This window comes from Sander lucioperca, chromosome 21 (assembly GCF_008315115.2).
Source record: "Sander lucioperca isolate FBNREF2018 chromosome 21, SLUC_FBN_1.2, whole genome shotgun sequence".
In the NCBI taxonomy this organism is placed as follows: Eukaryota; Metazoa; Chordata; class Actinopteri; order Perciformes; family Percidae; genus Sander; species Sander lucioperca.
The window spans coordinates 27,699,022-27,726,812 of NC_050193.1; the positions used below are offsets into that span (position 1 = coordinate 27,699,022).

Sequence of the window (27,791 nt, forward strand, 5' to 3'; positions counted from 1 at the left end):
GAATTGCGTCATGTTTTAAAGTGACAGCAGCCTGCAATTATCAGACGGTCGGTGTGTAATTTTGGCTACGTTCAGACTGCAGGCAAAAGTGGCCCAAATCAGATTTGTTTGGGGTCAAGTGACCAAGTTCAGACCTTCAGAAGTAGTACTCAAATCTTGCCCAGATCTGATTTTTTCAAATCAGATTGAGACCACTTCCATATGTGGTCCTGAATCAGACCCAGGTCTGATTTTTTTCAATGCGGCCGCAGTGTGAACAACCAAGGACGATTTGATGCGACTTTTACGTCAATCTGTCGACATTTGTCACAATTATGCGCCAGTGGGAGTTAGCCCTAGACACAGACGGTAACATTAAAAACTTGACAAGGCCTACAACATGGAGAACAGTGATGGAGCAAGTCAATGGAGGGAGAGGGAGGTGTTAGACCTCATTAGTGTATGGGGCAATACTTCAATTCACAATCATAACTAGAAGGATCATACCGTAACCGTCTCCTCCTCAGCACCTGCTCATTAATGTTACGGCTGCCATTACACAAACATTTTGAAATAAAAGCGAGAAATGCTGACTTCCTCCATAACCTCCCTAACTTTAGTGTGACAGCGTGCTGCGTCTGATGTCATCGTTATTGTTCTTTTGCGCATGTGGGTCTGTTCGAAATCGCAAACAGTTCACACTGGAATCTGATAGAGGCCACATTTTAAATAAGGTAATGTGAACAGCTAAACAAAAAAATCTGATCTGAGCAAAAAATCCGAATTAAGCATTAAGACTTGCGGTGTGAACGTAGCCTATGTAAACGTTAGTATCACATTATAACTGCAACATTAACACATTATAACTTTCAACATTGGGGGGGGGGGGGGGGGCACATTATAACTTTGGGGGCATTCTGGTGAAACTCTATGCATCAATTTATGGTGCAAATGTCTTTATTTATGTAAAGGAAATAGTTATTTTCCTGTATTGTTCAAAGCTTTCTGCATAGGCCTACTCCAAACATCACACGTGTCATGGGATGTTTTTTTTTAGGAATCATGTACATCTCAACAACAAATGTGTTAGAGAATGAGACCTTGTTAAAGCCAGAAGCTCCAAAGTTTAAATCTACATAAATCTATCTTTATTTTTCACCCTCCTGTTGTGTTATTTAACCCCCGATGTACCAAAGTAGACACAGTTCCTGTTTTCCGTTCATGTTTTGAGCCCCCTGAATGGTTCTTTTGACCTCTTTTGGAGAGTGGGCTGTCTTTTATATTTTTTTGAGGGGGGTAATCTACCTCTTCTAAATATTGGGGGGGACAAATCCTCTGCATCCCCCCCTGAAATCTATTCCTATGACTGCAAAATAAACTGCTCCTAGGAAGTAATTTCTGTCTTTATGAGACAATAATACTACTGCTACACTGTAAAGACAGTGAAGGCAGTGCGTTGCACTTGGGCTCGTGGGGTAGGAGGGGAGGGGGGAGCATTCACAGAGCAGGCAGAGAGACTGAAGCTGTGCTCAAAACTGTTCCTCACTACTCCCTATATTATTAATAAATAGTTAGTATATATTGACGACGTTTCATTTCAGGGATTGTTCCAGTGCCACCGGAAATTCCGCCGGATGTCCCTCATTTTCAGCCGGATGTCCGTCCCCTTCCTCTTTCTTTGTGTTGTAATTCTAACCTCTGGTGGATTTCTGAGGACTATGGTTAACTGCTCCTCAGATCTCTGCAGGGTAAATCCAGACAGCTAGCTAGACTATCTGTCCAATCTGAGTTTTCTGTTGCACAACTAAAACTACTTTTGAACGTACACATGTTCCACCAAAACAAGTTCCTTCCTGAGACTATTTTGCAGAGGCACCGTGGCTCCGTCCGGCCCTGAGCACCACCCAAGACGATTGTGATTGGTTTAAAGAAATGCCACTAAACCAGTTAGGATAATTACATGATCAAGAATAGACAGAAACACTGAATAGTCTCTCAAAGTTCATTTTTACTTGTGAACACAAAGAGCCATTTGCAGCACTACTCACAGTACAGAAATGTCTGACGAGAAGCCCTCTACATCGGATTTTTATAATTAATGATATGCAGTGATAATACAAAGTCGATGTTGTCTCCTTTATCTGGTCAGAGTCGATGTCGTCAGTTGTTATCTTCAGTCAGGGAGGGCATGTTCTTTCCTCAGCATCACACCGTGCTCAGACAAGGACACGCAGTAGCTCCATGTTATCTTGTTCAGAGTACTCAGTATAATATTGTTCTATGCAAACAGTTTAATAATAACAAGAGAAAAAGTATGTAAATCATAATTTTCCTAACAAAACCAAAGCACATTTTTTTCTCCCATCCAGGAATGCTGTGTGGACTAGCCAGACCTTCCTCCGCGGCGCTGTGGAGGAAGGTCTGACAATGCCAGACTATTAAATAGTGAACTATATAGGGAACGACCAAACGTGATTTCGGACACTCACTGAAAATATCGTTGCGTCAGTAGAATCGCCGGTTATTTGTGTGACGGAGGCGGGCGCGCCCAGCGTCATGTACACAAACGGAAACAAAAATACTTCTAATATGTCGCTGAAACAAACCGAGCACTCAGGAGGATATTAAAGGTTGTACTTTATACTGTATATGTTGCATGTTACATTTTCAATGTTTAGAAATGAAAGCCTGCTCCATTTTTCCTTTTCAGTTTTCGTGGGGGCAGCTGCTTCTTCTTCTCCTCCGGGAAACCCTAACCCTAACCCATTGCATTGTGGTATACGGGAGTGAAATGTAGGGTACATCGTATGCACCATAGACTGTATATAAGAATGGACCAACAGATCCCGTTGCTCTGGACAGAGACCAGTGAAGGCCGTTAGAAGCACTTTTCCGGTGAGCGCCGAGCGTTACTGAGCAGCCTCCAACTGAGAGAGACGACGTAGATGTGACGTGAGCAACCTGTCTGAAAGTTGGAAGTCTTCTGGTAGCTGTGCCAAGAGAAATCTCAATCATTCCCAATCTAGCAGAGACGGAGAGCGTAGGTATATGTAAGGAGATAACATAGACACAGGCTAATTATTGATCACTAAAATGATAGTTAACATTAGTAATTAAACTTAAACAGCTAATGGAAGTCCAAACTGCCTGAGAGCTTCTCCTGTACTATACGGTAATTCCTCTACTATGAGACAGTAAGTCTCGTGGTTATGACCCAATCGTTAGCCTATTTTTATAAAAACGTCTGCTACGGAGCCATAACGTGAGGTACAAGGTAATGGAGCCTTTTATACATTGTCGTGTTTCTTTAGAAATAAACAATGGACAAATAGAGTCTTTAAACTCTTCAGATGTAAAGTTATTCTCTGTCAAAGTGACGTCAAAATGAATGGCAGTCAATGGGATGCTAACGGGAGGTGAGTGCTCATTAGCATCAAAATGGCGCCATAGGAGGTTCGGGTTGTGAGGAGAAGCTTACCCCCTTGGTATGCACACTCAAATTAGCTGAGCATTGTGGGTATTTTATAGTGGACTAAATAGGGAGTGAAATTAACAGTGGATAATTTGAACACTACTACAAAATGGCAAACACACCATACAGTGCATTATTTCCAAGATAGGGAACGGTTTCCAACACAGCTTGAGAGAGGGAGTGAGAGTGATGCGTGAGTGATTGAGATTGCACCTTCAAAAAGCACACCTGTGTCCAGCAAAGTCACATTAAATAGAAAGCAGTGACATGTGCTATATATGCCCTCGAAAAGACAATCAATCTTTGTCATGGTTTTCATTTTTTTTGTTTTATAGTCAGTAGCAATCTATAACAAAATGACATGCCTAATCTACAAAAAAACTATTTCATTAAATGCAGGAGTGCATACTCATCAAGGTTGAAAAAGGTGACAAAGATGCCCCGGGAAGAAATGTTTTTATAGTTTTAAAATGTGGATTTTGCAGTCGATTGATGATATAGGGGAAAAAAACAACTCATCCTTAAAATCTCCATGCTTGTGTTGTGTTCTGCCACATGGGTGCACTGTTTGATTTCACGTTTCACAATGTCAGGTAATACTGTCTATGGGTAATACTACCTCCCATCAGCTCTCGGCTTTCTTTGTGTCAACTGCTTTGAGCTTTTGTAATTGAAAAGCTTGCCTTTGAACGTGCAAAATGAAATGACAAACGGACACTGATGACCTTAAGGTGGGGCCTGAGCTATTACCTGATCTTGAAGTGGGTTTCTGGGTGTCAAAAATCTTGTTTTCAAACCTTCATTAATTCAGTTTTGTGCCTTTATGTTGCATATTCCTAAATCAATTGGTGTTTAACCGCTGTGTTGTCTTCCCTTCGACCATGAACTTGTTGTCCATCCAGGTCAAAAGTGAAATTGAATTTTTGGTGCTTTTGTTTCAGCATTTTTGGTTCTTTTGTTATGCTTTTGACACTTTTTTAAAACGTTTTTGTCACTTTTTTCAACATTTTGTTTTAAATTCATGGTCAACAAAACCTAATTTATATGACATTATACCTAATTTTTGAGTTAAATAGGCAGAAATTATGAATTATTTTGACTAATAGTTAAGATCTGAGGATGTTGAGTGGATCACAGACTGATTTATGTCAAAGTTTAGTCAGGATGCTGTTTTAACATTTTAACATTTAAAAAAAAAAAACACCCAAAATTCAATGAATGTAATCATTAATTTTACCTGCAAAGAATGTTGTATGGGTTCCTACAACATACATCCTTGCATCCATGTTATATGTGGGCATTTTGGTTAAAAAAAAAAAACAATATCTCTGATATAAAAAACTTTGAAAACAAGACAACACAAGGGCTAACCCTCTGAGGTCTAAGGGCATTTTTCTCAATTTTTACATAACTTCTTGAATTCTCCTTTTAAGGGTATTTCCATATAACCTGATCCCCGTGTGTTTTATATCAAAATGTTTAGAACAAACTCAGCTTTCTGTATAGTTGGACCGCAATTTGTCCGAGGGCAATGTGTAAAGAGATAATTGAGACTGAAGCTGTGCTCGAAACTGTTCCTCACTACTCCCTATATTATTAATAAATAGTTAGCATATATCAACGACGTTTCATTTCAGGGATTGTTCTGGTGCTGAAATTCCGCTGGATGTCCCTAATTTTCAGCCGGATTTCCGTCCCCTTCCTCTTTCTCTGTGTTGCAATTTTAAACTCTGGTAAATTTCTGAGTTAACTGCTCCTCAGATCTCTGCAGGGTAAATCCAGACAGCTAGCTAGACTATCTGTCCAATCTGAGTTTTCTGTTAAAGAGATAATTTGGCCCTGAAGCCAAAAAGTTAATTATTATTTTTTTGTGGAATTCCTCAAATCTTGTGAAGATGAAACAAACCTTTACTCATGTGGACACATTATTTTGTTGCTTGAAATGAGTTAAACCTACATTGTGTCATTTTTTGAGTTGATTCTTAGCAAAAAAAAAACTCTTTTCTTTCACAAATGTGTACTCATTCATGTGTAATTACTTCCACCAACTAATCAAAGTATTCTCGTAGAATCTGACATTCAGAATCATTCAGAATACATACGAGTGAGTCGCTCGAATGGCGGTCGCCATGTTGTGCCTCCATCTTTATAATACATTAGCCAAAGAGGGACATACCTCCATCTTTATAATACATTAACCAAAGAGGGACATACCTCCATCTTTATAATACATTAACCAAAGAGGGACATACCTCCATCTTTAAATACATTAACCAAAGAGAGACATACCTCCATCTTTAAAATACATTAGCCAAAGAGGGACATACCTCCATCTTTAAATACATTAACCAAAGAGAGACATACCTCCATCTTTAAAATACATTAACCAAAGAGGGACATACCTCCATCTTTAAATACATTAACCAAAGAGGGACATACCTCCATCTTTATATACATTAACCAAAGAGAGACATACCTCCGCCTTTCGCCCTTTTACACCTTTTGGCACCGTGATGAATGCCAGGGGGAGATTACTTGCCAGGGAAGCGAAAAAGAGAATTAAAACGACAACGCGACAGGCAAAGTAAGACCAAAGTTAATATTGGAGCGGCTAGAACAGCTGCGTGTAAACGATGGAGATACTAAGGGCTAATTTCGGGTTCAGCCACCGTAGGAGGAAGGGCTAGAAAGTAATATTCAGTTGGTTGTCATATACAATTTCACCGCTAGATGGGAGAAATTCTTACACAATGTAGCTTTAACCAAAGTCTTAGGTTCACAAAAGTAGTGTAATATATGAATTACCACACATTAAACTATAGGGTCAGGGAATATATACAGCATTGAAAAAGTGTACACATTGTACAGATAGTGTTGATAGGGTTTAGCCTACTTGCAGTTAGCAAACACTCCCATGTGCATATTTATGTCCATGTCACACATTAATTGTAACCTTCCAGACTATTTATAACAAAATACAAAGATTGGTGTGCTGATTTCTAAGAAATGTGACACTGAGGAGGCACATCTGTTGTGATTGATCACGGCCGTGCTGAGAATGTGTGACTCAGACACAGTGACTCACAGCCCAGTAAGCGACAGAGATTAAAGTTTTTTTATGCACAACCCACTCCTCTGTTTACACCAGCAGAAATGATCCAGTTCTGCCCATTAAAAAAGAACCACGCATGGCTTATGTGGGTGATCACAGAGCAGATAACAATCCAGCCTTCTAATCGCAGAAACTTTCCTTCAAGAAAAGTGTACAGATTTCCTCAAGGCCTCATCTAACATCTGATAGAGTTCATTGTTTGGTCTTTATGCAGAAACAGCGGTGACAGTGTGGCTTTTGCACTGTATGAAACATTCAAATTATTTGAGGTATAACTGCATTTAAATCTTTTCTGAGTGATGGGTTCATACAGTATGTGTGTGTGTGGGTAGATGTACGCTACTCTCTGTGCAGTAATGCTGCTGCGTATGAAGACAATCAGGGTACCCGCAGGGCAGGGGCGATTCTAGGATCCGACCATTAGGGGGGTCAGCCCCTAATGAGAATGCAACACGGATAAAGTGCCATGCAAAAGTGTTAACCCCCCTGCTAAATCAGTAATTTCACTGGATAACAATGAATATATGTGTTTATTGTTATTATAACAGATGCAAAATATTGAACATATGAAAAAAACTACAAAAGTCCCTTTATGGACTACCAGAATCAAATGAAATGATAATGAGGTGTAAACAATAAATAAATACAAAAAACTTTCCTTGACTGGGTTACAGGTAGGGTTGGGTACCTAAACGCGGTGCCAATAGGGCACCGGTTCCGACGTAAACGGTAGTAACGAGACCGAATAAGAACGGAAATTTCGGTGCCTCATTTCGGAGCCTGACTTTTTTTTTTCAGAAGCATCGCTGCACGGTACGCTACGTCACCGTTAGCTAGTAGCTGGATTAAACCCAACAGTTGAAATGCTGACAGCTTCCGTTAAGCGGTGTAAAGTGTGACTGTATTTCCCTGTAGAGGATTCCAACAGCGGGACGTAACGGTCTGACTGCAGCTGACGCTGTCTGAAAAACAACACAGACGGTGCGTTCACTTGAAACTCGCCAGCCTTGTGGTGCATTCAAAGTTATTGTAAAATACCCTTTTCCCATCTGGTGCTTGTTTTTGTCGTTTGCCAGCAATTTACTGGTGAAATAAGTCATTGTTATAAGTTATTGTCATTACATTATTAATCAATCATTTAATTTTGACCATATGGCCTTAGCGATAAACAAGCCGTTCTTTACTGTCGCCAACTGTCGTTTTGTGCTCTTTTTTTATATTATATACTGTACATTATAAATATATTATATATTTCGGTTCAGGCACCGGTTCAGGCACCGGTTCAGGCACCGTTTAGGCACCGGCACCGTTTTAAAGGTATCGTTTTAGCACCGGTATCGGAAAAAACCCAAACAGTACCCAGCCCTAGTTACAGGTGCATAGCATCGGCGACAGCCACACAGGATATTAAACTTGTTTCTTTGAACCTGTAATTGTTAACTAACAAACAAGTTCACAAACTCTAACTTGAAGCACTAAAATTGATTTAAAAAATAAAAATAAAAAATAAAATTAGTTTGGTTTTATTATTATAATTTAAGGGGGGCTTGAGCCCCCCTAAAAAGGGTCTAAAATCTCCAGTGCCGCAGGGTCTTAAAAATATTACAAAGTCTTATATTTATTATTCTAAAAACAAGACCTTAAACATTTTGAATTTTGTTTAAAAAGGTCGAGGGGTGGAGCAAGACTAACATTTGGAGCTTATCCCAAACCTATGGGGGTCCGGGGGCGTGCTCGACCGGGGAGATTCTTTTCCCCAGCCAGCTATTTGCACTGTTTTTTAAGCTGTTTCCCAGCTTTATGAAAGACTAGTGTACATATATATGGAGGGAGGTTTAGGGGTCGTCCCCCAAGAAAAGGTTTTTAAATAAAAAATAAAAAAAGAAGCAGTTTGACATAATTTTGGAGCATTATTATCACCATATCTAAAATGTTGGAAAAGCTACAGCAGATAATAAATCTCTGAGGACCAAACCCACTTCACAATGTTTTATTAGGTATAAATAAGATTACTCATAGTCATGACAGATGCTTATGTCAATACTACTCGACATGCCACACATAAGAAACTGCAAAATGTCGTTGTGGTGTTCATCCAATAGGTTTTAAATGTCACAGACATCACATCATCACTGTCAATTTAGTAAATATCAAACGGAAACATAAACTGATTCTGTGCAATTCAGAAGTTGGTCATTGTCTGTCTGCCAAGTCGCATTTCTTCTGCAAAAACTGAGCCGACTGAGCCACAGTCCTTTGCTTTGAGACACATGCTGAATATCTAACTTTAATACCACTGATATATGTTTTCAGTCCTATGTAAAATAAGTTTGGGTTAGAGCAATTTACACAAAGCTTCATGGAAAAAAAACTCAATCTTTATTTCTCATTGTTATACCCCAGCAGCTTCCTTTTTTTTATTTTTGGGGCCTTTCTGCCTTTATTGGATAGGAAAGCTGAGACATGAAAGGAGAGAGAGAGGGAAGACATGCAGGAAATCGTCACAGGTCGGACTCGAACCCTGGACCTTCTGCGTCGAGGAACAAACCTCCACATATGTGCGCCCTCTCCACCAACTGAGCCAACCGGCCACCCCCAGCAGCTTTCTAAGTCCTGTTTTAGACAACTCCTCAGTGTGAAACGCAGGGGCGATTTTAGTCCTTTTTTAGGAACTTGATACCGGCACCTGGAAATTTTTTTTTTTTAAATGTGTTAGTTTATTCTATAAGGAGTTCTGCTCTGGGAATACCTCAGCATCGTGAAACTAATCCCAGAATCTAGACTCCGACATCATTCAGAACAAAATTCTGAGCCATTTTCTCAGAAAATAGTGCTCGTCAGCCATTAGTCAAAACTGCATAAATCTCTAATTTTCAAAAGTTATTGATACTGCATTTGGGAAATGTCTGCTTTTCCATGGATGAATATCCGATTTGTAATACCACCTCACCTTTGTAGTAATGGCCCTGTGGCTCAGCATTTAAGTAGAATAACATTTAAAGCACCCCTAGCAACCCTAAAGCTCCGATCCTAGAATTCACCCTTGATATCAGATGTGTGAACATTTTTGGAGTTTGATATCTTTCTGTGCATTCCTCCCCGCCACCTTTCACCTTCTTTGCTATTTCTCTCCCTTCACCCCTCCATTTCAACCTTTTATCACTCTCTGCTTTTGTTCCCTCTCAAAGCTCTCAGTGGTGCGTTATTATGGAGCCCACGCAACTTCTAGGCAAGGCCCGCCCTTCAAGCGCATTCACACGCTACTATTGGCCAGGCGTCCATGCTTACGCTAGGTAACCTAACCCGATTTGTTCAGGTCCTATCCCCTGACCAATCGGCTATCCTAACCTTAACCACTCGAGGTCAATGCCTAACCCCAACCAATTAAGGCCTGGATACCCGACCCGAGCCCGACGGTACCCGACGGGCCGGGCCGGGTTCGGACAGATATTTAGAAATAATGGTCGGGTTTGGGCCGGGCTCGGTCACATCAGCGTGATAAGGCATTTGTTGTAAAATGGTGCTGTGGCTCCTTTAAGAGAGCTCAGTGTGTGTGTAAAGTGGGCAGAAGAGAGATGGAGGAAGAGGAAGCAGACGTGTAGATGCGACCGGAGCAGAGTTGGTGGAATAAATTTAAGTTTTGTAGGCTACACAGTGTGTGGGGTGTCCGAGATAAACTCCAGACTGAAAGCCAAGTTCATTCATCTGCTCACCAGAAACGGGATTTTAACCCCAACGTTATATAACGTCGGCCGTGGAGGTAACGAGTCTCCCCTGGTTTTCTGATCACGGTCGGAATCGAAGCGATCAGGAGAGGTTAACACGTTGAACATTTTAAATTAAACAGCTGATTAACGTGAGCTTGTTCCCCCGTGTGCGCTGATGACCTCATCTGTTGACATTTCTGAATGCCTTCCAGTTGCTTAATAAAAGCTTTCCACTCAAACAAACGTACATGTGTCATTAGTATGAGAAAAAAAAACGAGATTTTAACTGTGTCGGGCTCGGGTCGGGCTCGGACATAAATATCATAATGCCTGACGGGCTCGGGCCGGGTTCGGTCACGGTCTGTCGGGCTCGGGCCGGGTTCGGACGGAAAAATTCGGCCCGATCCAGGCTCTACAACCAATCGGCCTGCTTCCTAGGGCGGGACTTGCCTAGAAGTTACGTGGGAGCCCTAATAACGCCCTTAGTAGCTGAAATGTCACACAAAGATCTCTCATTTATGTTCCCTGGTCTTAGAGACAACTGCCAGAGGGACAATACATAAACAGTGGGAGGGCTATGCAGCTCCTAACATATATAAAGTACCATAAAGTGTACGCCCCAAAGACTGAGCCTGGGATTATGAAATGCTTTCAGAAGAGAGTCAAAGCTGGAAAAAAGAAAGAAAGCAAAAAGTCCCTAATTGGCAGAGCATGATATCGCCTTTCCAGGGACTTGTAAATGTCTAGCCAACGCTGCATACAAGAGCAAGCATCCAATTAGAGTGGGTTGGCAGTAACGTGTCTATATTCACAGTATGGAGCCCTCTGATTAGATTTCTCAACCTGCAAATTAAATACAGCGGAGAGCGTTGCAGGTCCGTTAATCTGCACCCAGCTGTGACGGCCGTTGACAACGTGAGGACGGAACCAAAGAGACCACATTACTGTAGGCAAAGAGGCTCAGGAAGAAGCTATGTCAACAATATAACATTAACATAACACAATATAATATATTTTGAACGTGAAAGATAAAAGCAACAACTGCATGCTGGTGGTTGCCATGACAACATGCTGGCTGTAGAGCTGTGTTGGAATGGATGCTTATATTGTGTACAAACACATATATATTTGCCTTATGTCCTCTCTGCACCTTATTTACTATATGCAGTCCCACTGTAGTTGTATTTGTATCCCTCCTTTTTAAGTGCATTTGTATTGTATCGTGACTGTACTGTATTGTATTTTAATGTATTGTAGGCCAACTGTATTAATAGTAGTGTTTTATGTTGTAGGCTAACTGTATTTAAGTACCTGGCTGCGAAGATACCTTCATTTCCCCGCGGGAATAAATAAAGTTAACTATCTATCTAAAATATTGGATGTTGAAGAAAGGGAAAACATGCATACCATTCATGTCAACCTGAATATGAAGTGGAAGTCACAATGTATTGTTGTACGTTGTTGTTGTATGACTTGCATTTTTGTATGCAGTGTATGCATATCTATTTGTTTCTTTGGTTATAATATGATTTTGTAAAGGAGGGGCAGGACTATATAAACATTATGCTGATGCATGCTCCTTCTCAAACTCATTCTTCATTTGTTCTTTGATGAAATCGGATTGATGTATCTATCTTCATCAGATTTGTTTTCTTCTTTTACAGTCTGTTGATTGTTCGAGATAAATACAAAATCAAATCATGTCCATAATTTCTACTAAAACTGAGTATTCTTCGGACAAAATGCTCCATCAGACAAATTAAATATAGTGGTCTTGCTGCGCTGTATAACTCATCTGTGGCTGCAGTGTGTGTGTGTGTGTGTGTGTGTGTGTGTGTGTGTGCGTGTGTGTGAGAGAGAGATGAAGGCAGGCAGCTGAGGTAAGTTACGTGGAACTGAAACCATCTGGTTTTCTCCTCACCACAACAATAACCCCAGACCCCCCCCCCCCAAAACACACACACACACACACACACACACACACACACACACACACACACACACACACACACACACACACACACACACACACAGCCTTTCTCTGAAATGCAAATATTTCTTACTCGTCTTTTAAAATGTGTTGAAAAAGTAAGATCCCGCACTCTGCTTTTGCTACAGCAACACCATTTATTGAAGAAACTAACGATTCGGCCCCTCTGGACCTTCGTTAAGATTATTCAAATACTCAAGATTTTTAAATTCTCTTGATGAAGCTCCAAAGGGGCCGAAACAAAACAGCATTGCAAAAGATGATACATTCTACAGTCACAGAAAATAATATTAGAGTACACATTTTCTCTTTTAAGGCATATTACTTAATGACTAAATACATCCGGATCAGACATCAGACTTTGGTTTAAGTTGTGGCCTGCTGAGTAACTGAGTAGCAAACAGAAATAAACAATATTTGCGAGACAGCCTTCTGCATAAATCTCCTCAACTGTGTCTACATCGGATGACCAACAGAAAGTACAAAGGTCTGCATTTTTATTTTCTTCATATTTTCATAAACGGCATCTCCCCTCTTCCGCTGCTAATGCTAACTGTAACATTTTCATGTCCCCAACGATTAACTGAATAAGGAAAAAAAGATGAGACCACTCCCAATAATCAAAAACAAAAGTAATCACAAGCCTAACAACAACACTCAATACAGAACTACAGCAAGTGTAGTTTTTTCCCTCAGTGACTCTTTAACAGCTAATACATCACAAACAGAAGGTCAGAGCAACTATAATAATATCTAATTACATTAATTGGACAGAAAGCATTAGTATTAGCCAGTCAGCTTCCTCTCTGCAAGACTTTAAACACAGTATTTCACAGCAGTAAATCACAAAATGTATCGTCGCTGTCGGGCAAAAACCTTGCAACTGTTGCTTTTCAGAAAATGAAAAAAGGATGGGTTAATCCTCAGTAAAAGGTGCACACTTATGGAATTATTTATCCACGGAACTTAAATCCCAACCAGAACTGAAAGTGTTTAGCACAAAAGCCAAATTATGGCTTAAACACACTGTAAACCCAAATAGTAAGCAGTACGCCAAAAAAATTGAGGCTATCAGTTGCCACACATTTGTTGAGTTTATAAACTTAACAAGTTGTTAGAGCTAAAATATGTGGAGTAACATGAACTTGCATTTTTTGATTATGGTTAAAGTACCAATTAAGCCAATTCAAAAATCAGTAAAATGCAACTCAAAAGTATTAAATTAACATAACTGAATAATTTTAAATATAGAAACTCAGTATTTCATGTTCACTAACTCAATATTTATTAGTTTCTTGTTCAATCGTTTTAATTAACCGTAACTCAACAATGCGTTTTAAGTAAGTAGAACTTCTTAACAAACTGTAAGTTTACAGTACTTATTCCAGTTAATTCATTTGAGCATTCGGGTTTACAGTGCAACAACAGAGATGTGAGCAAAAAATGAGCTATGTAAAAAAACAATCTTTTTATTTCCCTTTCTTTCTGTTTTTTTCTGAGAATTTTGTGGACTGTTTGTTTTGTTGTTGATGATGTTTTTGTAAAAGCCTGACCAGGGACAAGGACTGCAAATTAGCGGAGGCTAGACATCCTAAACACCATGCATCTTTCACATCTAGGTTGTGATAATGTTATAGGTATTGTCCCTGATAAATAAACAATAAAATAAAAAATAAAAAATCATTTGAAAACATTTTATTGAGCTGTTTTTCTCAGACAAAGTCAGACATAATCACCTCGTCCATACTCGTCGCTGTTTAAGTATTTGTAAAACCCACAGACAGTCGTAAAGGGTGACCAAAAGCATTGATTTATGGAAAAAAAAATTCAATGATGAAATATGGTTTCTGCCTGACAGCAACAATATTCTAATACACATCTCTTACATATATGTATGTACATACAAGCATATGTAGATGAATGCAGGTGCTACAGAGAAATGAGTGCAGCGATAAGCAGGTACAGAAAATCAGATTCAGTGGAAGTTAAGTAGGGGAGAAAATGAGCTATAGTAGGAGACAGAGACGGTGACTTGGCAGGGGTGGAGGGAGAGGGGGGGCTCATGGGGCTCCAGCCCTGAATGTGTTCTCAACAGCCCTGAATCTTATAAGGTTTTAAAGCAACACTAGAGAACTTTTTGTACCTTAAAATAATGTTTCCAAAATCGTTTCAGTGGTTCATCAAATCGTAACAGGGTGAACGGCACTTCTGCATTCACTTTGCGGCCCTCTATCGGCTATAACCGCACTATGCAAGTTTGCCAGATTGGGTAGCGGATCTGTAGTTCCAATGAGACATAATGGGACAATTCCTCTTCCAATCTGTAGTGGGACCGAAGCGGGAAAAGTTCTCTATAGCGTTGCTTTACATTTCTTCAACTTTGTGTCATTTCCCCTCAGTCTCTCTGACTGGACCGGCAAATTGGTGGAGCAAAAGTTCTGTTACTGGGGAAATATCACCTTCGTTTCAAGATCAGTAATGCTGTTTACGCCAAATTCCTACTCTACCTATGCAACAGATTCTCATAAACGGGTTTGTACGATGCAGTATGTACATAAAATGTATGCACACCAATTGGTATGATATCCTATGAAAACTTGGCGACCACCGGCTGGTCACGTGATGCCAACTACAGAGCTTCGCTCGCCGGCTACAGAGCTCCGTCGTATTAGCGGCAGTTGGTAATTGTGTTTAGCCGCGAATAGGTGACTGTGAGCCGGGTACAGGAAGTGCCAGATGGCGGCGCATTCAGCCAAAAGGTGACTGCTAGTACGGCAGACACACACACACACACACACACACAGTATTACATGATGGAGCAGGTGAAGCCGCAGCAATCTTTCAGCATTGTGAGTCCAGTTTTACTGATAAACGGCGCTGACGTCTGCTGAGATTTGGACGCCATGTTTTGATCTTGTGAAGCACCTGATTAGAAAAGAGACTTGAAAGTAAAGTCATGTTCACACTCTCATCCTCTACATCTTCACTTAAACGTATATTCCTTAAAAGAAAAGTGCAATGTTTTCAGGGAATATGCTTCTTCAATTTCTTGCCACTCTCATATCTGTATGCAGCTGTTAGCTTAGCTTAGCCCAAATACTGGAAACAGGGGGAAACCGCTACCCTGGCTCTGTCTGAAGGTAACAAAACGCACTACCAACAGGAGCGTTTCATAAATAAACGCCCCCTAGTGGTGGCAGGAAATACGACCTCATATCTAAACCACAGAACATAGCCATTGCAGTTAAAAAACATATTAACATTGTGAAATGGTTGCAGTTTGGTTAGGTTTAGGCACCAAAACTACTAAGTTAAGTCTAGAAAAAGATCGTGGTTTGGGTTAAAATCAGATGTTACTTTGGCGTCATATTTAGACGCGCTTGGTCTGGACTCTTGACGTCACTATTTGACGCTCTGGGTCAAGACATATGTTTAACTGACATGTCGCACAAGAACGGGACAGTTAGGTTTAGGAAAAGATCGCGGGTGGGGTTACAAAATGTACGTCTGGGACACAAACCCTGGTCTCTTGGGTGAAAGCCCTGGCGGATTTTCCATTACTACTTCGCTACCACTGTCTCACTTAATACTGTTTTCCCAAGATGGCGCCTGCATGTACAGTATACGTCAACGGTACTGTCTTTCTAAACTATCTTTTTAATAAACTGTCTGTACACTTACAAAGTTCTCAATTCTTGGGTTTACATGTAGGGACCCTCATTATGCTACCGTTGACGTGTGGTGATATTTTGAGCCTTGATAGTGGTGTAAAAATAGAGATTTCTTTTTACTTTACCCTCTGCCCTGACGACTAGCGTTATAAGCTAATTAGCGGTTTGCGCTAACACTGGTCACATTTGATTAGCATGAAAACATATCCCAGAGAACGGTCGACTCGGTACACATGAGTTATTAACCCCTAGGTTCATTTTGCGCCGGATTTGTCCTTTAATACTACGTCATCTAACAGCGCCGCGGTCAAGCTGTTGCCGTGCCCGGTGCGGTCTATACAGATACTTAAAGGTGATTTTTGCGTCGGTATCCGACGCTGAGAGCCACTGACCAAGTGTCAGTATTTAACGAGATCGGAGTGAGGATGGGTTGCTACTTTCCGTTTTGCTCCCTTCATATTTACTACGGACACTAGTGGGAGCCACCACTATTAACGTAAATATGAGTTGTAATTGCTGCTCGAACAAACGACTTATGTGGCCGTTTTTCGAGTGAAGAAAAGTCTTGGTTGGACTCACCTTTTGCCTTAGGAAATTTGGACTGTAAGAAGACTGCCATTTCTCTGTCTTCCTCTCTTTCCCTGTGGAGAAGAATATATCCTTGTTTTTAATTTGTTGAGTTTTTCAATCATGTTAAATGTCACTGGGCTGCAAGTAAAGGAGAAACCAAGGCTACAGGCTGGACTGACAAATCCTCAGGAGAGGGTTTTAATCCTCAGTACATGGTGTGAATTCACTGCTGCATCCGCACACAATCTCACAAACACGTTGAATAATGAAAGAAGATGGCCTCTCGCATCCCTGCAATCTTTCTGAGGCCCATCACAATGTCACTCAAAGATATTCTTTGGCATGGACAACCGCCTGCTTATCAGTCGTGACAGCTAATTTAACACCACAAACAAACCATCTGAGCGACAGTGGACTTGCTCTCAATATTATTATTCAGAGAGGATGCACAGAACACACAAAGAGACAAGGCTTTGTAAGAACAGAGCTATGAAGATCAGACAACCTTTTAAAAACTCACTGGATCAATAGTCTGATCACGTTTGTCCTGGAGATTCAGTCATATGGCAAAGTACTGAACTAAAGGAACAACTGATCAGCATGCTAAAAGCTATAATTGTAAAGTTAAATTATTAAAGTTAAAGTTCAATCAACATAATCAACATAAAAAGATCCAGACCTTTAGAATTGCACATCTTTGTCTTTGCCTGTCTTGTAAAAAGCACTGTAATGTCTGTGTGCGTGCGTGCATCACTAAGAGATCAAGAAAATTGTGTTTACCAACTCTTGTATGTACAGAAGATACAGAGGAGACATGATTGAAGTGTATAAGCTTGTACATGGAATATATGAAGTATGTATGAATAACAGTAAAGACTGATCAACATGCTAAAAGCTATAATTGTAAAGTTAAACTGTTAAAGTTAAAGTTCAAGCAACATGATCAGACCTTTATCTTTGCCCGTTATCTTGTAAAAAGCACTGTCATGGCTGCTGTGTGTGTGTGTGTGTGTGTGTGTGTGTGTGTGCGTGCGTGTGTTCTTGTTTAACTACATTCGTGGGGTCAAAAAAACGGGAGTCCAGTATACTTGTGGGGTCCAGACAACTTTGTGGGGCCAAAATGCTGGACCCCACAAGTTTAAAGGTCTGTTTGAGGGTTAAGACTTGGTTTTAGGATTAGGGTTAGAATTAGGTTATGGTTAGGGTGAGGGTAAGGGTTAAGGTTAGGTATTTAGTTGTGATGGTTAAGGTTAGGGTAAGGGGCTAGGGAATGCATTATGTCAATGACGGGTCCCCACAAGGATAGTGAAACGCACTATGTGTGTGTGTGTGTGTGTGCGTGTGTGCTTGCGTGCGCGCGCGCGCGCGCGCGTGTGTGTGTGTGTGTGTGTGTGTGTGTGTGTGTGTGTGTGTGTGTGTGTGTGTGTGTGTGTGGGCGTGTGTGTGTGTGTGTCTGTCTTTTCAATCGATTGATTTAATAACCCCACCTGAGCCTCTCAAACTCCACGTCATCCACCAGGAAGTCTCTGGTCTCCACCAGCTTGTTAACCTGCTGCAGCAGCTCTTCCTCCCTCTCTCTGTCCGCCTTGGACTTATCATCATCTGCTCAACAGTCACATCACAAGCCCCAGAGGGTTAACGTCATAAACTTTTATATCCCATTTCTTTCCATTTTCAGACGGAAGAAGACAGGTGAAATAAGACGTGACAAACAGCACACAGTTTGACGGTGACTGCTTTTTAATTTACCTGGAGTCGAGACAAGTTTCTGCAGCTCCGTCTTCAGCCTCGTGATTTCTCGGCAGAGCTGGATGTCATCCATCCTGAGTGTAAAACAAACACATCATGAATAGATATTTTGCAGGAAATCAGCTGATGCCAGTGTAAAACAAAAGTATAATTAAACGAATCAAATCAAATGAAATACTTTAATGATCCGGGGGGGGGAATCGGTTGGTTAAATAAGCTCCACTCTCAATAGAAATATAAAGAGAAATTCTAAGAACCAATAGAAATAAGAACTAAAATAGAAGTAAGAAATATGTGAATGTGTGACTGAAATAACTAGTGTTCTCTTGATAAGGCTTTTAAAATATAAAATGGAATATCATATCATGGCAGCAAAGCGATTCCCCTCCTAACTTTACATGCAAACTGTCATGGTCGTGGTTTTTCCTGTTTATTGTTGTTATGTCATTCCCTGTTTGTATGTTCACTCTGTTGTCTGTTTTTTTTTTTTTTTTTTTTTACTTGTTCTATCTGTGTGTATGTTTTACGCTTCAGTTTCACTTTTCTGCAATTTGGGTCCGAATCTGCACACCCCTGACACAAACATCCATGTGAAATTGTCGGAGCTTATCAAAAAAAAGAAAATAAACACCGATGGTGTCCAGATGGCGTCGAGGTGTGAGTTTATTAGCTGGAATAACACGGCCGCGCTGCCCTCTGTGAATGACTCACAGCTCAAAGTATCAGATCTCATTTCACCGTCTGACTCTGATGCAGATTTGAAAACATCAGGGGCCGTCACACGAGTGTCTGTCTGTCTGTCTGTCTGTGTGTGTGTGTGTGTGTGTGTGTGTGTGTGTCTGTCTGTCTGTGTGTGTGTTTGTGCTTGCGTGCGTGTGTGTGTAAGTGCTATTACGGTGTAAAGAGGGAAATGGCTCTAACAGAAATGTGTACTCTGAGCTGTTGGTTTAAAGGAACACGCCGACTTATTGGGACTTTGTCTTATTCCCCGTATCCCCCAGAGTTAGATAAGTCCATACATACCCTTCTCATCTCCGTGCGTGTTGTAACTCTGTCTGACGGCCCCACCGCTAGCCTAGCTTAGCACAGATCCTGGAGGTAACTGGCTCCATCTAGCCTACTGCTCCCAATAAGTGTCAAAATAACGCCAACATGTTCCTATTTACATGTTGTGATTTGTATAGTCACAGCGTGTACAAAATAACAAGGTCACATGAGACACAGCCATCTTCTAATACAAACTGGGAACTATATTCTCAGAAGGCGAAGCACTGCTACTTCTGCTACTTGGGCGGAGTGATTAGCGCAACACCTGAAAAGCACCGTTGTTACTCTCTGCTCCTCACCACGGGGCTTCTCAGGTGCTGCGAGCAAATCACTCCGCCCAAGTAGCACAAGTAGGCTCGCACAGCACAAACAAGTCAAAGTCGTTATTCTCTGATTTCTCTGATTCATCATATGGCCACATTATGCAGTGCTGGTCTGCACGCTGTTTTTCAAGGACGATACCGATTATTAGTAGTTAATGAAACCGATAACTGATATTTGGAACCGACATGCATTTACAGTGAACATGAAAATCTTTAAGTCAAAATTAAGTTTTTGGAAAGTTACAAACTCGAACACAAAACTTTGTTTAAATGCTTGAAGCAATTATTTCATAAATTAGAAACTTTCAACATAATCCCCAGTAACAGATAGCCAGATAGTGTTGTGGGGGGGGAGGACATGAAACCGAAGCAGAGGCACAGACACAGAGCTGTAGCCGAGCCAAAGTATTGCACTTTTTAATTCATTAACTTTATCGGTTATCAGGCAAATAAAACGCTGATACAGATAATCTGCAAACTGCCAAAAAAAAACGATAATCAGCCGGAGCTGATAATCGGTCTATCCCTAGTCGAAATAATAATACAATCATAATAATAATAATAAATGTATTTATATAGCACTTTTTAAAACAGATCTTACAAAGTGCTTTGCAAGACGAGAACAAGAAATAATGAGGAAGGTCTCGACAAAAAAGGGCCAGACTGATCTCAGTAAGTGGTGTATGTATGACACGCCAATTCGAATGCCATTATTGGCGTGTTATCAAGACGCATACTCGCTTTTTAGTGTGTCTATCAACGCCGTTTGGCCTCCATTGACTTACATTACCTTGCGATTGCGTGTGAATTGACGCCGTAGCGAGTAGTATGAAAGTGCGAAAATCCGCGTAGGGAGGTTGGTCGGGGGGGAGGATGGGTCAAACACAGGACTTTCACCCAGGAGACCGGGGATCTTGTCCTGCGTGTTACGTTTCTTAAAGTCAACCGTTGCGTTCTTCTTTTCCTAAACCCAACCCATCCGCTGTATACGGCGCTCAAAATGCGTACAGATAACACGCCACTTGGCTTTAGAAAGTGGCCGTGTATGTTTACGCAAAGTCATGATATCACGTTGCAGAGGCATCTTTCGAGATCTGAAAAAAACCTGATGCTAAGACCTTTAATAGCACGGCTGTTTTCTTTTACACACTTTTTTGCCATCATGCACATGGCTGCTTCAGTGTTGGTGTCTGACAGACATGGGGGGGGGAGGGACTGAGAACAGAGACCAGCACTGCATAATGTGGCCTTATGATGAATCAGAGAAAACAGAGAATAACGACTTTGACTTGTTTGTGCTGTGCGAGCTTTCAAAATAAAATCAGATAAGTGTTGGTGGTTCATGATGTCACATATCACACGTTGTTCTCATTTCCATCTGCGTTCAAACGCATCCACAGGATGAATAGTGATGCACATTCCCATTTTCACCCCGCAAAAGAAATATAATATACATTAAGTTAACTGTTCCAAAACAGTGGAACATAACGTGAAAGAAGAGAAGATCATCTTGGCTCTAATGTTATCATGCCATCACTGTCCGTCAGTGTCCTTTTTGTGTCTATGTCATTTTAAATACTGAAGACGAGAATTCGTGTTGAAGAAGCAGATCTTACATGTATCTCAGCTCTGATTCCCTCCGTACGAGGATGTCTCTTATGCGGTCTATTTTGCACAGCTCTCCTTCAATGTCCTCGATGGTAATCGTGGAGTCAGCCATGGAAATGACATCCTCTGCTGAAAGACAGGCCAGACCAAAACACATTTGTTTGATTCTGATCATGGCAACAGGAGTTAGATGCTTTCTTCTTTTAGATAAAAATACTTTATGTTCGACTGCTATAACTATTGTGATTTTTTTAAAGAAATACATGATGGACAGTAGACCCTATAACAAGACATCTTTCAGTTGATTTCCGGTGAAATTGAGGCTGGCAATTCCTTGCACATTTAAGTGCAAAATTGCTTAATTGGAGTAATGTATTGCACTCATTATATCTAATAAACCACCAGTCTTGGTTATAAAATAGAATAGAATAGAACTTTATTGTCATTGTCACTTGCACAATGAAATTTTCAAAAGTACTGACCCGGCAGTGCGTCATTAAAAAAAGAATAAAAAAATACATAGTATCCAAAAACAGCATGAACAGGCATTCATACACAGCATCCTTACATACACAACCACACTTATTGCGCAATCCCTCAATGGACTATTAGTTCAGTTCAATTCAGCAGCACTGATTTTAGTTATTGCAGTCGGGTAAAAACTGTTTTTGAATCTGTTTGTATTTGCTCTGATGGATTTGTACCGTCTGCTAGCCTGACATCGTCATACTCAGATTCTAGTCAGAATGTGAGTCAGAAACCGCTCCATTGGGCTGTGATTATGGGGCGTGTTCCAACCGAACCAGGAAAGAAAATGCCTCTGCATTCATTGGATAGATCTACAACCAATCAGAGCAACAGAACTCAACACTGTGTATCGTCTCCATAGCAACCACTCTTTGCACAATGCATTCGTTCTAACTTACGACTTTTAGACTTTTTTGAAGCTGGATATATCATTTGTTGCGTCTAAATATGAATGTGGATAACGTTAGTGATAGTGAGATGCTTGCTACAGTTGCATTGCTAGAGATGAATCGGCGAAAACACGTTTTATTTCTCTGATTCCCGGCTTTGTTCTAACGCCGCTGGGCGCTCTCTCTCTTCAGTCTCTCTCTAGCTCTCTCCACCATATAACGCTACGTGCTTTCGGGCGGTTGTTGAGGCTCCGCTCCGTCTAAAACTCTGTCATTTCCTAAAGCTGTTTGTAACGCAGAAATAAAATGGATTTAAAATTAACGCGCTGTCGATATCTTCTGTAACAGACGCGATGGTGGAATCTACACATCTCAATTCTCCAGCGGCAGCCACCTGTTGTAAACAAATTCAACCCAAGCGCTCTTTGGTGACGTGGTTGATTCTGTTACTGTTGATCATCTGTCCGACAATTTGATTGGTCCGAACAGATCTTGTTCGAGCATAATTGCTTCTCAACGGATCAAGTCCAGACCGAACTTCCCGACCTCGAATGTTGTGGGCGGGGCTAAGTTCGGCTGGCATCCAGGCTAGGGTTGGGCATCATTTGGATTTGAACAATTCTGATTCCAATTCCGATTCTGCCTTTCGATTCCGGTTCTTATTGATTCTCGATTCCGATTCTTTGAGGGGTGGAGTTGAAACGGGTCACGTGTCTATTTTCACAAATAAGAGGAACGTTTTATTTTGATTCAATGGTGGTTTGCAGTTCTACAGAGCTTTTTCAATGTAAAATAAAGCCACACTAGAGCGCTGCTTACTGTGCTCCTTGGCTGCAACACAACAAGCGCCTGGCCACTACGGAAACCAAAACTTGCGCATGTTAAATTGGGAAGTGATGATCGGATTTGAAACCAAATCCTCTAAACGATTCCAATAAAGAAACGATTCTACTGGAATCGTAATTTTTGAAACGATTCCAAGTAGGAATCGGTTCCAAGTAGGAATTGGCCTGCCTGCATGTGCCATCCAACCCCTGCAGCTCATTCAGAATGCACCGGCTCGACTTGTCTTCAACCTCCCCAAGTTCTCTCACACTACACCGCTCCTCCGCTCTCTTCACTGGTTACCAATTGCGGCCCGCATCCGCTTCAAGACACTAGTACTTACGTACAGGGCCACGAACGGATCAGCACCCGCTTACATCCAGAACATGGTCAAACCCTATACCCCAACCCGCCCACTTCTTTCTGCATCAGCCAAACTGCTTGCTGCCCCGTCACAGCGAGGGAGAACTAATCACTCAACGAAATCCCGACTGTTCACTGTCCTGGCTCCCAAATGGTGGAACGAGCTCCCCATCGACATCAGGATGGCCGAAAGCCTACACATCTTCCGCCGAAGGCTAAAAACACATCTCTTCCGACTACACCTCGGATAATAATAATCCATCTCTTTGTAGCTTTGCCTATTTAAAGCTACTGTATTTGCACTTACTACTTGTTGTCTGGAGTTTGAACCTTCACAGTTGAAAGCACTTAATTGTAAGTCGCTTTGGATAAAAGCGTCAGCTAAATGACATGTAATGTAATGTAATGTCGATGCCCAATCCTACCGCCTGGCGGTGACAGTTCGAACAGGGGGTGGCCTGGGTGGGACGTGTCCTTTAGACTGTTCTGGAGAACACCTCCCATCCAGGAAAACTGTCAAGGTTATCAAGCTCATGGGACTCTCGAGACTCATGATGAAAAACCTAATGTGGGACTATTTAAATATCCAGGCACAAACAACACAACAAGCACACACATTTATGAATGAGTTTAGTGAAACCTGTTCAGCTGTAAACATTAAAAACTTCCTTGGATCAAATTCCACCGTCCTGCTATGATCTGATCAGAGCTCTGTGAATACTTCCCTCACCCCCAGTCATTCTTCAAGCATCACTGAATATCTGCACTGCCTCCTGCAGCCTCCTACTCCTCTCCAGGGGCAACGATGAGTCATCCAGCAGAGCTCGGATCCGCTCTTAATTACCTGGCCTTGTGTGAAAAGACATTACCATCATACTCGCAGGTTTGTGTGAATGCAGTTTATATTGTTTACTGTGTGATCTTACTTCTTACTACAACTAAAGTAATACCGTCACACCCTTAAGACACATTTAAAGTCAACCATGTGAAATAGAAAGCAATCAAATAAAAATGAATGTGTTCCATTTATAGTAAAATGTTGCACACATGGTATTACTGAGGAGATGGTTGTATAAAATGGGAAAAACCAAGAAGTGAGCCTTGAGAACGCCAAAATTAAAATCTTACTCAAGCTTAAAGGGGCGCTATGCAGTTTTGGCCATTTCTGTCGCTTTTTGCTGGCAGGTTTCTCTATAGAGCCCCCCTACAGGTTTCTCCATAGAGCCCCCCTACAGGTTTCTCTATAGAGCCCCCCCTACAGGTTTCTCTATAGAGCCCCCCCTACAGGTTTCTCCATAGAGCCCCCCCCCTACAGGTTTCTCTATAGAGCCCCCCCTACAGGTTTCTCTATAGAGCTCCCCCTACAGGTTTCTCTATAGACCCCCCCTACAGGTTTCTCCATAGAGCTCCCCCTACAGGTTTCTCTATAGACCCCCCCTACAGGTTTCTCTATAGAGCCCCCCCCCCTACAGGTTTCTCCATAGAGCCCCCCCTACAGGTTTCTCTATAGAGCCCCCCCTACAGGTTTCTCTATAGAGCCCCCCCCCTACAGGTTTCTCTATAGAGCCCCCCCCTACAGGTTTCTCTATAGAGCTCCCCCTACAGGTTTCTCTATAGACCCCCCCTACAGGTTTCTCTATAGAGCCCCCCCCCCCTACAGGTTTCTCCATAGAGCTCCCCCTACAGGTTTCTCTATAGCCCCCCCTACAGCTCCTATGTTTACTCGTGTCTGACTCCTCTCTCGGTCAGTCTGCCGTTTCCTCTTTCTCTGTTCCTCTGACAATGCTTTCCAAACTTTCTGCTTCTTTTTAGCCGGCTCAGCCATGACGATAGTGTGAAAAACTCCATCACTACCTTGTTCTTATAGCTAGCAGGTTCCTGGATGTGTGCAGTGCCGTGAAGCAACTCGTTACATCTTGAGACCTGATATCACGCCATACTTCCTGACGCTGAGGCCACCGGCCCAAAGTTGCGAGGGTGGTTTTTCAGCTCACATGTGCTAGGGGGGAGCGAGACGACCACCATTCAACTTGAAATGTCATATAACCATTCAAATGACTCCGAAACTGTTCAGTTAAGGTAAATTAAGCTAAAAAAAAACTGCATAGTTCCTCTTTAAGATATAAGGGTGTCTCCATTAAAGTGACATTTTCAATGCAGGACTTTACAGCGTGGTATTGCTACTTTTACTTAGGTAAATGATGAATATGATGAATACTATTTTTAAAGACTCAAATATTTTGGCCTTATTATGACCAAACTTTAGCCAATTGTATCAGTATGACTTGACACTGTTCCTATTTCTCTCTCTGTGAGGATGCAAATAAACTCTCGTCTCTGTAGTTTCCTAATAGTTTCCGAGGAATTTTCCTGGAAAGAAATATGTAATTTGTTAGTAATTATAGGGGAAAATAATTTTATCCTAAAACAAAAACTCAAGTAAATAAATGTTTTCATTCATTACTGTAATATGTATTGTATATGTTGAATGTCCTGCTGTGCACTGACCCTCTAGGTCTACAAATTAAAGCTATGAAAAGATTTATATTGATATACTGATTGGTTGAGCGTCAGAAAAATGATCTGCAACTATTTCGACAATTTATCGTTTGTTTTTTTCCATGCAAAAAAGTGAAACATTCTCTAACTCCAGCTGAAACGTGAGGATAACCTGCTTATATTTGCCTTAATGTGGCAGTAAACTGAATATACGTGTATGTTGGACTATTAAAGCTATTTTAAAGATATTGTAACATACCTTTTTTTACAGTATCTTTAAATGTGACTATTCTGAAGCAAGAAAAACTAAAAGATGAAAAAACTAGAAGCCATTATTGGAATTTAATTCTTGGCAGTGGGGAAGAAGGCTCTTCGAGAACTAAATTTAGACCATACATGTTGGAAAACTCTTGGACAAACATATGGCCTTTAAAGAAATAAAATAATACAACTGTCAAATTAATAAATTTCGCCTGCAGTGAAATCTCACCTCCACAACATCCCCTCTGTTAGACAGACAACTTGAACATGCTCACTGTGAGGATCTGCAGGCACCTGAAGATTTCATCCCCTCTGCTTCAAAAGTTGGGGCAACAAAAACATCCCTTTCCCTTCGCTGATTACTTAATACAGAAACACAATTCAAGCATCCTGTTAAACTCAAAACTCACTCGATTCCTCCGTCGCTGTGTCCACCTGCGTCTTCTCCAGAGAGCCGTACTGTTTAGACGATCTTCTCTCTTTTTCCATATCGTTCAAAAATACTCCCCCTTGTTTTTAGACACTGCGCAGAACAATTCAAGTCAATATTTGTGCAGCTCGAGAATTGATATTAAAAAGGTAGGCCTATCGACTAAGTCCATGCAGAACTGCTGTAACGTGTGAGGGAATCTAACGGGAGGAGAGCTGCCGAACAGATGCTGAACCGACTCCTACAGAGCAGGATGTCAGACTCAGCACGGAGGAGCGGAGGCTGCAGGGCGCCCCCTGCTGGCAGGCCGGCTCCATGACACCCAGCCATGGGTGTGATTTAGATAAGATACAACCCCCCCCATAATTAAAACGGGGCTCTTTTTTCAAAGTTGTTCCTTTTTAAGGTTTTTGTCGCATTTTCAATTTTTTTTGTTTTTATCGATCATTTTTTGACGCTTTTTCAACAAAAAAAATTGATGTTTTGTCGCTTTTTAAATAGCCTACATGCATATACGCCCTTGCACCCAGCAGCAGCCCAATGAGAACAGGGACAAGGGAAGGGACATTTCGGTAGCCTATTTTTCAACCTGATTTGTCCCATGTTTTTTTTGTTTAAGGGCGAATGGGAGCAAAAATCTGTGAAATTGGTCCAGTATTGAGCGAGCTTGACAGCTGTAACCGCCGGAAGTTACGCAAAATCTTGCAAAAAAACTCTAATAGGCTATTATAATGCAATTTTCATACTTTCACCCAGGAAACGCGTGTTCGTTCCTCGGGAGTGTTTTAATCCAAACAACGATCTTTTTCCTAAACTAAGGCTAACTTGTCGTTCTGGTGCTGAAACAGACACTTTTTCTCGTAGCTGTATCCCTTCTAGCCTCAAATGTGATTCGTGAATTTCTGTCCACTAAAAGTTGTGTTTTTGCCTCTGACAGACTCAGATTATTATTCTAAGTGTCTGACAACATTATGAAAGGATCCCTACAGAGATAGACCTTTTAGTTAAAGAGTAAGATCCTTTTAGTTTAACATCAAACAGCCCCGAAATCACCATCACCAAACCCACCAGACTCCATGTAAATAATCAGGACTTTTAGCGTGTATAGAGCCAGCATATCTCCACCAGACTCCATGTAAATAATCAGAACTTTTAGCGTGTATAGAGCCAGCATATTTCCACCAGACTCCATGTAAATAATCAGGACTTTTAGCGTGTATAGAGCCAGCATATTTCCACCAGACTCCATGTAAATAATCAGGACTTTT

General features: G+C 41.2%; 1 protein-coding gene across 2 annotated transcripts; it reads right to left on the reverse strand.

Annotated features, from left to right (window-relative positions):
- Nucleotides 1-14,511: 14,511 nt before the first annotated feature.
- zgc:171844 (uncharacterized protein LOC100151763 homolog) lies at nt 14,512-26,795 on the reverse strand. 2 transcript variants are annotated; one of them, XM_035996693.1, is made up of 6 exons: nt 26,504-26,795; nt 21,237-21,354; nt 18,251-18,324; nt 17,989-18,103; nt 16,511-16,572; nt 14,512-15,185 (listed from the first exon to the last, which is right to left on the reverse strand). In XM_035996693.1, exons 1-6 carry the CDS (start codon nt 26,580-26,582, stop codon nt 15,067-15,069), a joined length of 567 nt encoding a protein of 188 aa, XP_035852586.1. In that variant the 5' UTR covers nt 26,583-26,795; the 3' UTR covers nt 14,512-15,066. The 2 variants fall into 2 exon arrangements, with proteins under 2 accessions (XP_035852586.1, XP_031176880.1); XM_031321020.2 differs by having other exon boundaries at nt 21,237-21,357; nt 26,504-26,794.
- Between the last annotated feature and the right edge of the window lie 996 nt (nt 26,796-27,791).